The sequence below is a fragment of the Staurois parvus genome, unplaced genomic scaffold (genome assembly GCF_062004578.1).
Source record: "Staurois parvus isolate SC_StPar_1 unplaced genomic scaffold, SC_StPar_1.0 ptg000560l, whole genome shotgun sequence".
NCBI lineage: Eukaryota > Metazoa > Chordata > Amphibia > Anura > Ranidae > Staurois > Staurois parvus.
Genome location: NW_028318356.1, coordinates 478,744 through 494,796, shown reverse-complemented (window position 1 = coordinate 494,796; position 16,053 = coordinate 478,744). Strand labels below are relative to the sequence as shown.

Sequence of the window (16,053 nt, the reverse complement as noted above, 5' to 3'; positions counted from 1 at the left end):
TTCAGGAATATTGTATGGTCTCCTCCGGGATGAAATGTTGTATATTGCATTTGTTACTATGATGTTAAGTACCAAAACGCTATAACTTTTAACTGAAATTAAGTAGGTGAGAGCAGGCTGCCTCTGGCTTTGTTTCTCCCTTACATGCATGCACTCTCGGAGAGCAACAACAGGAAGGATATCTGCAGAGCGGACATATCATGGCCGGATCTAGGGGGGTGCTGGGTGGGCTATGCACCCCCAGATTTTAGTTGTGCCCCCAACCCTCCAAAGCCACCCTAACCTGACATTATACTGCCCTAACCTGCCACTGTGCTGTCCCAATCTGACACCTTACCACCCTAATCTGATACTTTACCACCCTAGCCTGACACTATACTGTCCTTGACTGACACTATACTGATCTCAGGTATGCGTTGTGTGGGGATTAGGAGCTCTGCTGTCTGTGCTGTGTGCAGCGCAGGGATGGGAGAAGGAGCTCTACCCCTGTCCTCCGCCCTGTGGCAGTGACCCCTGTCCTCTGCCCTGCTGGCAGTGACCCCTGTCTTCTGCCTTGCCAGCAGTGACCCCTGTTCTCCGCCCAGACAGCAGTGACCCCTGTCTTCTACCCTGCCAGCAGTGACCCGTCCTCTGCTCCGCCGGCAGTGACCGCTGTCTTCTGCCCTGCTGGCAGTGACTTCTATCCACTGCCCTGCCGGCAGTGACCACTGTCCTCTGCCCTGCCAGCAGTGACCCCTCTCTTCCGCCTCGCCAGCAGTGACCCCTGTCCTCTGCCCCGCCAGCAGTTACCCCTGTCCTCTGCCCCGCCAGCAGTGACTACTGTCCTCTGCCCTACCAGCAATGACCCCTGTCTTTTGCCCAGCCAGCAGTGACCCCTGTCCTCTGCCCCACCAGCAGTGACCCCTGTCCTCTGCCCTGCCAGTAGTGACCCCTGTCTTCTGCCCTGCCAGCAATGACCCCTGTCTTTTTCCCTGGCAGCAGTGACCCCAGTCCTCTGCCCTGCCAGCAGTGACTCCTGTCCTCTGCCCTGCCAGTAGTGACCCCTGTCTTCTACCCTGCTGATCTCTGATCCTCTGCCCCTTTACATTTTTGCAGCACACCCACATTGAACAGGCTAGATCTGGCCCTGAGACATATTGGGACTAATGGAGCTGAGAGTACCCATGTTTAAAACACTGTAGACCTTATTACACATAAGGGGTCGAAAAGTCTCGGTGAGTGTGGTACAGTAGGAGTGGAGCCTGGAGTGGATTTGCACAGAGCACTGGAGAATATTGCACACAAGTCACTTTATTCCACAAGTGGATGACTGTGATATTGGATTTCTTGATAATATTTTATATATTTGTACATTTTTGCAGTTTTTGCATATTTCACAATTGCTGCAGTTTTGAAATTTGTGAGCATTTTAGTTATAATTTGCAGATTTGCACAGGGATTGATTAATGCATATCTGCACATTTGTATAGGATTGCATATTGGGTAAGAGTACTTTATATATTGATGGCCAAGTAGTGCATATTTGCACATTTGTGTAGGATTGCATATTGAGCAAATAAGCACTTTATATATTGTGGGCTGATTTGCACAGGTACTACATAAATGTTTATTTAAAAGCACTGTGAGCAGTAATAGGCATAGGGCATTATACTTTATTTCCATGTAGCAACTTTGATTTACACACATGTATATAGAACTTTATTGAGGAATAGTATACATATGATGATCCTTTCTGATAGAAGCATTTGTGGCAGAATCTGATTGGTAAATAAAGTAAGCGCCGCACCAGTCTTTGTTTTCAGTATTGATTACTACCTTTCTAGAAAAGTAATCTGCAGGCAGCTACAAATTTATTAGCAGTTCTCTATAGCGTGGAGTTCTATACAGTTGGAATTCTTCTGAAGTATTGAACTTAATAGCCGCAAAATGTTTCTGGAAAAGTGTTATGGATTTTTCTTTTTGAAAATGACGTGGACTTTCACTGTATTGTTCATTTAAGCACAAGAGACTCCATCTTGCTTGCAATGTTGAAATATGCCCTGTGCCCTTCACTTAAGACGCAGACACAACAGAGCTAGATGTTCTCTCTCTCTCTCGCCCTCCCTTCTTGACGTTTTAGTTTTGCATAGTCTATGACATATGAAATGTGACATTATTCTATTTGCTCATTTTAAATAATATTTCACACTACTCCTATTTTATCTTCTGTGTAAAACAGAATGTAATGATAAATTTTGTCAGAACAGTTACTTCAACCACTTGCCCTCCAGAGGATTTACCCCCCTTCCTGACCAGGCCATTTTTTTGCAATACGGCACTGCGTTACTAACTGACAATTGCGTGGTTATGCAACGCTGCACCCAAATTAAATTTATGTCCTTTTTTTCCCACAGAGCTTTCTTTCGATGGTATTTGATCGTCTCTGCGGTTTTAATTTTTTTGCGTTATAGCTAAAAAAAAACGACCAACAATTTTGAAAAAAAACTATATTTTTGACTTTTTGTTATTAAACATGTCCAGTAAAAAAATTTAAAAATCAAATTTCGTCATAAATTTAGGTTAACATGTATTGTGTTACATGTCTTTGCTAAAAAAAAAATCCCAATATGTGTAAATTAATTGGTTTACGTGAAAGTTATAGCGTCTACAAATGGCGGTATAGATACTGGAATTTATCTTCATACTAGTAATGGTGGCGATCAGCGACTTATAGCAGGACTGCAGCGGGCATTCTGACACTGGAGGGGAACTGACTAACTGTCACTGACATTCCCAATGACACCAATACAGTGATCACTGCTAATAAAAAGCACTGACACTGTACTAATGGCACTGGGCAGGAAGGGGATAACATCTGAGATGCTAAAAGGGTTAACTGTGTGCTGTTTTACTGTGTGCTGTGTGTGCTTTACACAGTAAGATGTGTGCAGAGCCATACAAAGCAGTGTGCAGGAGCTGATAGGGGAGAGATCAGTATTGGTTACATACAGGCCTCTCCCCCGTCGGTGATACACAGCGATCGCCAGGTGCTGGCGGGGAATCACCAGCTGGGACCCGGTGATCGACAGGTGAGGCCGCCAATGGTGGTGCGGGTAGGACATGCGTCCGAAATGCAAAGTCACGTATATATATATATATATACAGTCAGGTCCATAAATATTGGGACATCGACACAATTCTAACATTTTTGGCTCTATACACCACCACAATGGATTTGAAATGAAACAAACAAGATGTGCTTTAACTGCAGACTGTCAGCTTTAATTTGAGGGTATTTACATCCAAATCAGGTGAACGGTGTAGGAATTACAACAGTTTGCATATGTGCCTCCCACTTGTTAAGGGACAAAAAGTAATGGGACAATTGACTTCTCAGCTGTTCCATGGCCAGGTGTGTGTTATTCCCTCATTATCCCAATTACAATGAGCAGATAAAAGGTCCAGAGTTCATTTCGAGTGTGCTATTTGCATTTGGAATCTGTTGCTGTCAACTCTCAAGATGAGATACAAAGAGCTGTCACTATCAGTGAAGCAAGCCATCATTAGGCTGAAAAAACAAAACAAACCCATCAGAGAGATAGCAAAAACATTAGGTGTGGCCAAAACAACTGTTTGGAACATACTTAAAAAGAAGGAACGCACCGGTGAGCTCTGCAACACCAAAAGACCCGGAAGACCACGGAAAACAACTGTGGTGGATGAACGAAGAATTCTTTCCCTGGTGAAGAAAACACCCTTCACAACAGTTGGCCAGATCAAGAACACTCTCCAGGAGGTAGGTGTATGTGTGTCAAAGTCAACAATCAAGAGAAGACTTCACCAGAGTGAATACAGAGGGTTCACCACAAGATGTAAACCATTGGTGAGCCTCAAAAACAGGAAGGCCAGATTAGAGTTTGCCAAACGACATTTAAAAAAGCCTTCACAGTTCTGGAACAACATCCTATGGACAGATGAGACCAAGATCAACTTGTACCAGAGTGATGGGAAAAGAAGAGTATGGAGAAGGAAAGGAACTGCTCATGATCCTAAGCATACCACCTCATCAGTGAAGCATGGTGGTGGTAGTGTCATGGCGTGGGCATGTATGGCTGCCAATGGAACTGCTTCTCTTGTATTTATTGATGATGTGACTGCTGACAAAAGCAGCAGGATGAATTCTGAAGTGTTTCGGGCAATATTATCTGCTCATATTCAGCCAAATGCTTCAGAACTCATTGGACGCCGCTTCACAGTGCAGATGGACAATGACCCAAAGCAGACTGCAAAAGCAACCAAAGAGTTTTTTAAGGGAAATAAGTGGAATGTTATGCAATGGCCAAGTCAATCACCTGATCTGAATCCGATTGAGCATGCATTTCACTTACTGAAGACAAAACTGAAGGGAAAATGCCCCAAGAACAAGCAGGAACTGAAGACAGTTGCAGTAGAGGCCTGGCAGAGCATCACCAGGGATGAAACCCAGCGTCTGGTGATGTCTATGCGTTCCAGACTTCAGGCTGTAATTGACTGCAAAGGATTTGCAACCAAGTATTAAAAAGTGAAAGTTTGATTTATGATTATTATTCTGTCCCATTACTTTTGGTCCCTTAACAAGTGGGAGGCACATATGCAAACTGTTGTAATTCCTACACCGTTCACCTGATTTGGATGTAAATACCCTCAAATTAAAGCTGACAGTCTGCAGTTAAAGCACATCTTGTTCGTTTCATTTCAAATCCATTGTGGTGGTGTATAGAGCCAAAAAAGTTAGAATTGTGTCGATGTCCCAATATTTATGGACCTGACTGTATATATACACCGTTGTGTTCACAATAATAGCAATGTGTTGAAAAAAGTGAATAAAGCTCAAAATCCTTCTAATAGCTTTTATTTCCATAAACACAAATGCATTGGGAACACTACACATTTTATTCCAAATCAAAACATGAAGAAAAAATATATCAAATTTGTGTTGTTCCTCTAAAAAAAAATTGAAGAAAAATGAATATTAGACTGTTCAAAAAAACAGCAGTGTTTGTATTCTTCTTTTCAAGCTCAAACATTCACTATATAAACTGAAAAATGTTTAAAGATGTTGCTTTCCTTTGAATCACTTAATGAATATTTAGTTGTATAAGCACTGTTTCTGAGAACTGCTGTACATCTGTGTTGCATGGAGTCAACCAACTTCTGGCACCTGTGAACAGGTATTCCAGCCCAGGATGATTGGACTACATTCCGCAGTTCTTCTCTATTTCTTGGTTTTGCCTCAGAAACTGCATTTTTGATGTCACCCCACAAGTTTTCTATTGGATTAAGATCCGGGGATTGGGCTGGCCACTCCATAACATCAATCTTGCTGGTCTGGAACCAAGATGTTGAACGTTTACTTGTGTGTTTGGATTCGTTGCCTTGTTGGAACACCCATTTCAAGGGCATTTCCTCTTCAGCATAAGGCAGCATGACCTCTCCAAGTATTCTGATGTATTCAAACTGATCCATGATCCCTGGTATGCGATAAATAGGCCCAATACCGTAGTATGAGAAACATCCCCATATCATGATGCTTGCGCAACCATGCTTCACTGTCTTCACAGTGTACTGTGGCTTGAATTGAGTGTTTGGGGGTCGTCTGACAAACTGTCTCCGGACACTAGACCCAAAAAGAACAATCTTACTTTCATCAGTCCACAAAATGTTGCGCCATTTCTCTTTAGGCCAGTCAATGTGCTCTTTGGCAAATTGTAACCTCTTCAGCACGTCTTTTTTTCAACAGTGGGACTTTGCGGGGGCTTCTTGCAGATAGCTTGGCTTCACATAGGCATCTTCTAATTGTAACAGTACTCACAGGTAACTTTAGACCTTCTTTGATCTTCCTGGAGCTGATTGTTGGCTGAGTCCTTGCCATTTTGGCTATTCTTCTATCCATTCGAATGGTAGTTTTTCGCTTTCTTCCACATCTTTCAGGTTTTGGTTGCCATTTTAAAGCATTTGCGATCATTTTAGCTGAGCAGCCTATCATTTTCTGCACTTCTTTATGTTTTCTCCTCTCCAATCAACTTTTTAATGAAGGTACGCTGTTCTTCTGAACGATGTCTGGAACAACCCATTTTCCTCAGAATTTCAGAGAGAAATGCACTGTAACCAGCATGTACAACATTTGCTGCCTTCCTTCCTTAAATAAGGGCAATAATTGCCACCTGTTTTTCAAAGAATGAATGACCTCACTAATAGAACTCCACACTGCTATTATTTTGAACATGCCCCTTTCAATTAGTGATTCAATTACACAGAATCAGCAGCATGCCTGTCATGACTGTTGGGTCTGTTGGATTTCTATTACTCTACTACACCTGTTAGTAAATTATTTGCCATGTAGAAATATAATTTCTACCAAAAACAGTGATTGATCAGGTTAGGGATGTCTGACTGCTATTATTTTGAACACAACTGTATATTGTACATTCACATCAGTCAAGGAGTTTACAATCTAAGGTCCTTAACTCCCATTAATACATACACAGACAAGGGACAATTTAGACATTAACCAATTAACCTACCAGCATGTCTTTGGAGTGTGCAAACTCTAGGCATGCTGAAATGGATCTAGAGTTTGTTTTTGTAGTGTGAACCACTTGTGAAACTAAAACCTTGAGAAGGGACGGGATGAGAGAGAGAGGGAATATTCTAGGAAAAGCTTTGTCAGTGTTATGTGAAGGACACTGAAACATTGCAAGCAAAATAGAGTTTCATGTGCTTAAAGCCAGGTTCACACCTGTGCGTTTTTTTATGCATTTTGCAGGAACGCAGTTCATGCCATTTATCACGATTTCCTATGGATCACGTTCACATCTATATCTTTTTTGGAAAAGGTCAGGGACTTCTGAAACTTCAATGAAACTACTTATAAAAAGTGCTAAGTGCGTGTTTTTGACATGTTTTTCATCTGCCGAGCAACAAGTTGGCCAAAAAAAAAACCAAAAACCACAAAACGCATCAAAAATGCATGTGCAAAAAATGCATAACACTCCACAAAAAGCACTGCAGAAACGGATCGAATGCAAACTGCAGAAGTGTGAACCTAGCCTAAAGGAACAATACAGTGAAAGTCCATGTCAAATAGTGGCTTTTATCAACTGGAGAGCAGTTGAGGCTCTTATTCATTTGATACCCTTAAACTGGTTGAAAGATGAAAAGGGGGTGAAATGGCTGCATAAGGCCCCAAAGTCACCAGTTTAAGTGCCTATCTTTGCCTTTAGTAGCATTCTGCTTGTGTTTTATATCAGTTTGAGTTGGTCCTGAAACCAGTCAAATGTCATTGACAGGTGCAATTGACCTGCCGTCCACCTCCTTCTGACCAGCAGTTGGCCTTTTGGGTGGAGCTCAGCTTTAAATATCGCAGAGCCTGTGCAGCAGGGGCAGTGTTGGGTGGACGATGGAGTAAGAGGCTGGGGTGTAGAGCCTGGGAGGGGGCCCAAGGAAGAGGTCTACCTACAGGCAAGTGCTGGAAAATAGGATATCCACTGTACCACCATCTCCAAGAGAGGACATACTGAGCAGCAGGGAATGAGCCAGCCCAGGGAAAGGCCTGAAAGCAACCACCAACCCATTGAGCTATCAGGAGAGGACAGTGAAAGTATACTTACACCCCCCAGGCTGGATAAGGGGAGAGAGCAGTCAGCTGGAAACCTAACTAGCTTCTCATCTGCAGTTCTGTGCTAAATTGCCAGTTTCTTGGCCTTCTTGCCCAGGTAATACCCCCAGTGCAGCTGGGTGAATAGGATTCATTTGAGGTCTGAGGAGGTACACCAGAGAACTGGAATGCTCTTAAAGAAGAGACTATTTTGTCCACATCTGTACATAGTTGCTAAGGAGCTTGTCCTCATGTTTGCAGTTTCCTTGGGCATCCCATACACCCCTCAACTCCGTCAAAGTTATTAACACCTTTAATAAAATCACAAAACCAAGCTCATTGACTGTTTACTGACTATGAGTGCAAAGTGTGGGAGAAAATGCATGTTGCCTGGCTGTGCAGGGCTTTAGGGAGACCCAAAACTCAGCGACTCCGGAGGGGGTAGTGCAAGGGAAAGAAGCAAGTTCTGCTATTAAAAAAAGCCCATCAAGTCAGGATCCAACATGCCAGCTCTACAATATTCTTCTTGCCAAGCATTCTTAAAAAAGTTACAAACATTCCACCTGGGATTAATAGAAAGCAATGGCTTTTAAAGTCCTAAAATTATCCTATCAGAAATTTAAGATACACATTGGGGTTGACTTGCTAAAAGTGTAGAGCAGGGTTTCTCAACCATGGTTCTATGGACGCCTAGGGTTCCTCCAGAGGTTGCTAGGGGTTCCACTAATCTTTGTAGCTATCTGTAAGGGGGTAATTCTTCCCAATGTCCACAAGTGTAAGGAGCATTCTTCCCACTGACCATCACACTAATGTATCATGAGTTGTAGATATAGTCATTTTTAGCAGGGATTCCGAGAGAGACCGGAAAGCTATTTTAAAAGTTCCTCTGTGTATAAAAGGCTGCCGTAGACATTTGAAAAGTAAATGATAGTAAATAAGCTGAGGCTGTGTTCACTTTTAATGCCTAATTAAGTGCAACAGAAATGGAAAACAAAAGTTGCCAACACATCATTGATTGAATAAGACAAAAATAGCTTTATTTTATTTACAAATATCAGCGAACATTCACTTTACAAAATGAACAGTCTATTTTTCTTTAGTAAATTCACTACAGAGTGTTATTACTGATAATGTTTAATGAAAACATGGTGTATTTACAACAGAAAGAAAGAAAAGATGCCCACCACCACCCAGACCAGCCCACAGCATCCTGCTTAACAACTCAGCCATATTCCGCATTGGAGACATTGTACATTATGACTGTGATGACAACTACAAGCTTACTGGCACTGAGAAAATCCATTGTGAGAATGGTCAGTGGACAACTCCACCTACTTGTATTGGTGAGTAATCAGCTACCACTGTCATAAAATTAAAGTGGAGTTCCACCCAAAAGGGTAAGTTCCGCTTTAAGCCTTTGCCCCCCACTCATCATTAAGGATTGGCACCTTTGGGGAGCGGGTATACGAATTTGACAGGTACCCACTCCCACTTCCACAGCGATCGCCTAGGCCAGTGGTCGGCAAGCCACGGCTCGCGAGCCACATGCGGCTCTTTACACACTTTAATGCGGCTCTTCTGTGTGCCGGGCGCCCGCTCCCCTCCCTCCTCTCGGGCGGCCGCCCCAAAAGTCAGGACTCTGCAGCTAGCCCAGCAATGGGCAAACTACGGCCCGGCGGACCTTTTAATCCGGCCCGCGGAGTGTGATCCAAAAAAAAAACAGCCAGGGCAGCGCGCTCAAATGCAATGATTGGCCAGTCTCGCTGCCACTCACATCCTGATAGCCAGTGATTGGCTGTCAGGATGTGTGTAGGCGGGGCAGCGTGACAAACGTGAGAGGAGCTAGGCTCCTCTCACAGTCCGCCCTGAAGACCGCAACGACGCGGGAACACGGCGAGAAGAACGCGCGGAGCAAAGATAAGTGAATTGACACAGGGGGGACTTGGCTTACTACTTGCTACTTACTTACTACTACTATATGAGGGATGAATTAATATGGGGGATGAATATGGGGAATGAATTACTATAGGGGGGATGAATTACTATGGGGGATGAATTACTATATGGGGGATGAATTACTATAGGGGGGATGAATTACTATGGGGGATTAATTACTATGGGGGATGAATTACTATATGGGGGATGAGTTACTATGGGGGATGAATTACTATATGGGGGATGAATTACTATATGGGGGATGAATTACTATATGGGGGATGAATTACTATGGGTGATGAATTACTATATGGGGGATGAATTACTATGGGGGATGAATTACTATAAAAACTTATTGAAACTAAAAATAGTGTACCATCCTATGTATTTTCAGTTTTAAAAATGTGGCTCTCAAAATAAATTTCAATCGTGGTTTTGGCGAGATTTGGCTCAGTTGAAAAAAAAGGTTGCCCACCACTGGCCTAGGCGATCAGAAGCGGAAGTTGTCCCCCCCCCCCTCCCTCTCCTTAGTCTTCTGGGACACATGACAGATCCCAGAAGACTATGGGACATTCACAAAGCGTATTGCTTCTTGCACATGCGCAGTGGGCACCCAGCTGTGAAGCCGCAAGCTGTCACAGCCAGGTGCCCACACTGAAGATGCCGGCACCAGGGAGAGAAGACGACCGGTGAAACCAGCGGTGGTGAGCACACGGCTGGACCGAGGGACAGGTAAGTGGCTGTATTTTAAAAGTCAGCAGCTACACTTTTTGTAGCTGCTGACTTTTAATTTCTTTTTTTTTAGGTGGAACTCCGCTTTAAGTAGATTTTAAGCTTAGATGGTAATCTGCTCAAAACACAAAGTGGTTCCTACCTATTCTTCATCTTGTGTTCACATACAGAAGTCCATTTATAAAAGTCTCCAACCAACCGTAATCTCTCCTTCTCATAGTCAGCCTCAATAAAACATACCCCATGCAGATTTAACACCCAGCCTACCTGGTCCCAGGCACTGTTTACTACCTAGCCCTGCTTTTACAAACATGCTGGAGAAAACACTATCTGACCCTGGCTAGGCTGGACAGTGAGTCTAAATATCAAGTATATTTTTAAGGCCTCCTTTTCACCATATGTGCATAGAAGCTGATGGAAAAAATGTGCACTTATAACTTGCATAGGCTTGTTCACACCATTTGCAGAGACATGCTTATTTATTACACAGGTCTCTGCAAGAACACAAAGAAAACCATTGTTCACACCATCACACTTTTTCTTTATGAGCCCTGTTCACACAACTGTCTTAATATCATGTGAATTTTTTTATCTGCGCAAAAAACTGCATACACATTGCAGATTTCAACACAGAAAAAATCCACACATGATACCAATGTTTCCCTGCAGAAACAGGTGCAGAAAAACTCACATCTCATGAGACATAAATCTAAATAATAAGATGGTTGTAAAATAAATTATATATAAAGGCGCCTGCTGTCACAAATAAAACACATTTATGAAGTGAAGCTGCCCACCTATAGTGACATAAAATCACTCTAAATGAAAAAAAGAAAAATGACATAAAGGTGCTGCCACAATAAAACATAAAATAATATCATCAATTTCTTAGTAAATTAAAGTCCTTATATAAATGAAGTCCAACATTACACTGTGCATTAAAGTCTTCCAAGTTTCTATTGTCAAATCTTATAACTGTACCACCAAGATCCCCCCACCTCTGTGAGTGCACACTCACCAACAATCCAGGTCAGAAAGCGCTGTGGGTTAAATAGTATTCTCCAGATCAATATCACCTGATATAATTTTACATATTTATATTTATTGATAGTGGTCTGAAGTAACACTGGATTCTCCCAAGGGGGATCGCAGTGACACAGGCTATTTATATTAGTGCCGATCTTGGGCACAATTTTATGTGAGTGTAATACTTTTATACCTTATATATTCTTTTAATAATAAACTAATACACTATAGTTTTTTTCCCCCTTGGCTTGATGTTATGGTGTTTTTCTGGAGGGATGCATCAGAAACAATGGAGATTACGGAGGAGCTAAAATAGATTGGCAATATTGATCTGGAAGATACTATTTAACCCACAGCGCTTTCTGACCTTTAGTAAAATAGAGGCCACAGGATTGTTGGTGGGTGTGCACTTTTCACAGAGGTAGGGGATCTTGGTGGCACAGTTACAAAATTTGACAATAGAAACTTGGAAGAATTTAACGCACAGTGTTATGTTGGACTTTATTTATATGACTTTAATTTGCTAAGAAAATGAAGATATTGTTTTAAGTTTTATTGTGGAAGGATCTTTATATCCTTTTTCTTTTTTTTTCAGTAAGATGGTTGTGTGTTTTCACTTTTGTTTTATTTCTTAACAGAACTCAGAGAAAAGATAAAATGTGGCAAACCTCCACCAACAGATAATGGAACAGCTATTATGGAAAGAGAGGTTTATTACAGTGGTGATTCCATATTTTACAAATGTGTTGATGGATATGAAATACAAGGATCAAATAAAATCATATGTAGGAAGGGCAAGTGGACAGAGCCTCCTAAATGCAAAGGTAAGTCAATCCTAGAACAGCAGCATAACTAGAAAAGAAGGTATCTCAAAACTATTAATGTGAAGATTATCCCCCCCCCTTCCCTACTTATCACCCCGATCTCATACAAGTGTAGCACCCTCCTAGTCAGATGCTAGGATTAGGTACACTTAGTTTGCACCCATTGTAGTTATTGGGGTTAATTTGTTCTGTTAGGTAAATGTAGTTTGGCTCACTAGACCCAGTGAGCCTGGTATTTTGTTGGAGTTTACAGTTAAGTGTTAGTGTAGGTAAATTTAGTTTAGCTCACTGTAACCAGTGGAGCTGGGTTTGATTATTTTAGTCTGGTCTGTGTTCCAGGGGCAGCATGATTGTTTGTTTCTCCCTGTTCACCTGGAGGAGCTCTGGCTAATAGAGGTGGGAGCATATTAATCAGCAGCTTAATATTTATGTAGCCCCAGCCAATCTCTAGGAGAGTCAGCCTAGGGGATTCTGGGAGAAAGCATAAATGCTCTGGAGCAGAGAGCAGATTGGTCTTCTTCTTGCCAAAGGGAGATCATCGCCTGTGGGCTTGTCTGCCCTTCCAGGCAATCCTGCCATGTGGCTGTCGAGTGGAGGCTGTAGGTGGGAGGCTGGAAGGCTTGGAGCTGCTGTATGCTGTTAAAGGCTGGTTGAGAGGGCTGTCATCTAAGGCTCTAGTCTGGGATCACTGGGAGAATCTGCCTGTAGGATACTGGTGGGAGGCAACCTTTTATCCAGAGGTTTTCTGTGAGTATAGGCTGGGAGAGATCCTAGAGACCAAGTAATACCACCCCCCTTATGTGCTAGAAAGTTAGCTGTGTGTTTGCTAAGAAGCTTTTCCTGAAGAACACAGCTGATCCTTTTCTCAGAAAGGGGGTTGTTACTTGGACTGTTCACCAAGGAAGGTTCAGTGTTCTAAGTTCCAAGAGTTCTAACATTCAAGAAGCAAGTTCAGTGTCCTCAAAGATTTGTTTTAGCAAGTTATTGGAGCATCTTACTTTTCCAAATCCCCATCCAAGTTCAACCCTAAGATAAAACAAACAAAAAAGCAACACCCTAGACCAGGGGTGGCTAACCTGTGGCTCTCCAGCTGTTGTGGAACTACATTTCCCATGAGGCATTGCAAAGATGGGAAGTTACTGACTTGCAGAGGCATGATGGAACTTGTAGTCCTGCAGAAGCTGGAGAGCCACAGGTTGGCCACCCCTGCCCTAGACTGTTGAGCCAAGAGAGAAAGAACTTGCATGTGTTCCTGGCTGCAGAGCGATAGTGGGAAAAGACCTTGGGATCTACAAACTTCTGGCCTCTACAGGGGACTCGCTACACATCCATATTTATATTTTATCTTGTAGGCCTTTTGCTTATGGGCACCTGAGCCCATGCAACATAAATTCCAGTAAATTTTCCTAATCCAGAAAGCCCAGTTGCTGTGTTCAGCCGCCCATAGACATGAATGGATGTGCACAGTGGTTGTCAGTTATATGCCTGTGCTCACGTAAACAAGAGTATAGCGTACAGGGGTATGCAAAACATGAAAAAAAAACTCTGTCCCTCTGGCTCCATCATGTGCTGCACCAGCCAAAATATTGCATTAAATTGCAAGCCTACTGGGTTTCTGTCCGAGTACTGTTGTCATTTCGCATGAATTTGGCCTGGGTAAATTAGTATGTGCTAGACTCCCAAGGCTATGGAAGGGACCCAATGCTGCTGGTGATGTGACAACAATTTCAGCCCTTGTCCTTTCATCTTACCAACTGTTGTAAAACCAAAACTATAACCTTATGGTTTGTTGTATAACATACTAGCATGTCTCATTTTACAAAGAACTTATTTCTCCAATGGTTTAACTGATATTTATTGCCTACTGTTTTGTTTGGGTGTTTTTTTGAGATACCCAGGGAAAGCTGTGACAGGGGCCAATAATGAGCTTACAACTTCCTCTATGCACAGGTACTGTTAGATGGAATAGCAAAAGGTCACTTAATGTTTAGCAGACATTCAGTTTGCCTAGGCACTTCACATCAGCTTTTACTAGTCCATTTCAATTAAAATTCTAATATGGCAAATATCTCTATTTTTCTATATACGTTAGCCAATAATGAAGACTGTGGAAGACCACCAAATATAAACCAAGGTGAGCTTACCGGTGCTGCTCTGGCCAGGTATACCAGTGGCTCTTCCGTGGAATACCGATGTCACAGTTATCACTTAATGGAAGGAAATAAAACTGTATACTGTACACGTGGAGCATGGTCACAACCGCCTAAATGCTTGGGTAGGTAAGAGGTGTACATTGTGTACACATGTATCATCAGTGTAATTAAATTTTAAATGATCTGATTTTATTTTAAGTAGTAATATAGGTAATCCCATTTATATGTTCTATATTCCAAACTTTTTGAATACTTAAATTGATACTTTATCAAATACAAAATTAAAATATTGTAAATATTGTTTCTGTATTATTTGTGTTTTTAATGTATCCTTTATGTAATTGTGTAATAATTACTATCTACACATTTCTGCAAAAGTAGTATACGTGATTTGGGTGACGTGCGACTGGTTCCTGTAATTATTTTTAGTGTGTCAGGTTATTAGTTATAAAGGAGAAGCAGGAGTGCCACACCAATAGATCAGAGTCCAAAGAGACTGTTTATTCGTAAATGTCTGTGTAAAATCATTTGGGGGTTTAGAGTGCCCTTTTCAGGGCTAAAAGAATCTAAATAAAATATATAAATATAACAGTTGCACAACAATAAGAAAAATTATGTGAATCAGATGTTTCAAAACACTGCATTCCCATAAAGTATGTTTAAAATCTGTGTAGCACTTACCCTCTGACACTGACACCAAGACTAAATAAAGATTTATATGGGAAAAAGATTTATATGGACTGTGTGCGAGCGTCTGCAGCGCTACATTGATAGACCAGCCTGTTCAGCAAAAGGCTTCAGTATTGCAGACTAGAGCTACTTATAATTAAGATAATATAAGACATGAAAATATTACTTCTGAGCATAGTTAGGGCTTTCTCAATCTATGCACCCCACGTGCACTCTGCAACTAAAACCTCTGTTTTTAATGCAAACTCCTAGTATTATTTTCTGCTGGATAGCTGGCATTTGTGCTGTGAAAATGTTTGTTGTTTTTAAAACCCTTCCTTTAATATTTAGTTATAAATTGTGGTAGTTGCCATTTTGTTTAGTTTGCTGGAATTAGTTTACAAGCACACTGGATTCCTTTAGCTGCTATTATTTGTTCTGTACTGGCCTTCTGGTATGTCCCTGCACCTTTAGGGATCAATGAACTGCCTCCAGGCATACAGTACTTGCCCTTAACCCATCTATTGCTATATATTCTATATAGGGTTTGATTTAATAAAGGGAAAATAGGTTGTGCACTTTGTAAGTGCAGTTTCTCTCATTTTCCCCAGAGCTTAGTGAATGTGACACTCAATCAGGTGCAAGGGAAAAAACAAAAAACATTTTTACTTGGACATGGCTGGATGATGGGAATCAGCAGAGCTTCACCGCATTCACTAAGCTCTGGGGAAAATGACAGCAATGGCACTTGCAAAGTGCACGGTCTATTTGTCTTCAGTAAATGAACAACATAGACAAGAGATCCCCCTTAGAGTAGAGTGAGGATCACACTATACAGAAGGCCTTGACGAGGTAGTGTGGCTTTCACATAGTTAGTCTGGCAGAAAAAAGACAAAAGTCCATCCAGTTCAACCATTAAAAAAAATAAAAAAAATGTTATAATCCTATACCCACAGTTGATCCAGAGGAAGGCAAAAAACCCCAGCAAAGCATGATCCAATTTGCTCCTGCAGGGGAAAATATTATTTCCTGGTCCCCTAAGAGGCAATCGGATATTCCCTGGATCAGCTTTATCTATAAATGTTGGTATTCAGTTATA

The 16,053-nt window shown here is 41.8% G+C and overlaps 1 protein-coding gene across 2 annotated transcripts in view; it reads left to right on the top strand.

The window, feature by feature from the left end:
- The window catches only part of F13B (coagulation factor XIII B chain), a 75,269-nt gene that overhangs the window by 22,318 nt on the left and 36,898 nt on the right, over positions 1-16,053 (top strand). For both annotated transcript variants that reach the window (XM_089691278.1, XM_089691277.1), the window contains exons 6-8: positions 8,779-8,958; positions 11,947-12,132; positions 14,225-14,407. In XM_089691278.1, the coding sequence (XP_089547404.1) occupies positions 8,779-8,958; positions 11,947-12,132; positions 14,225-14,407 (549 nt within the window). The remainder of the gene's footprint in view (positions 1-8,778; positions 8,959-11,946; positions 12,133-14,224; positions 14,408-16,053) is intronic.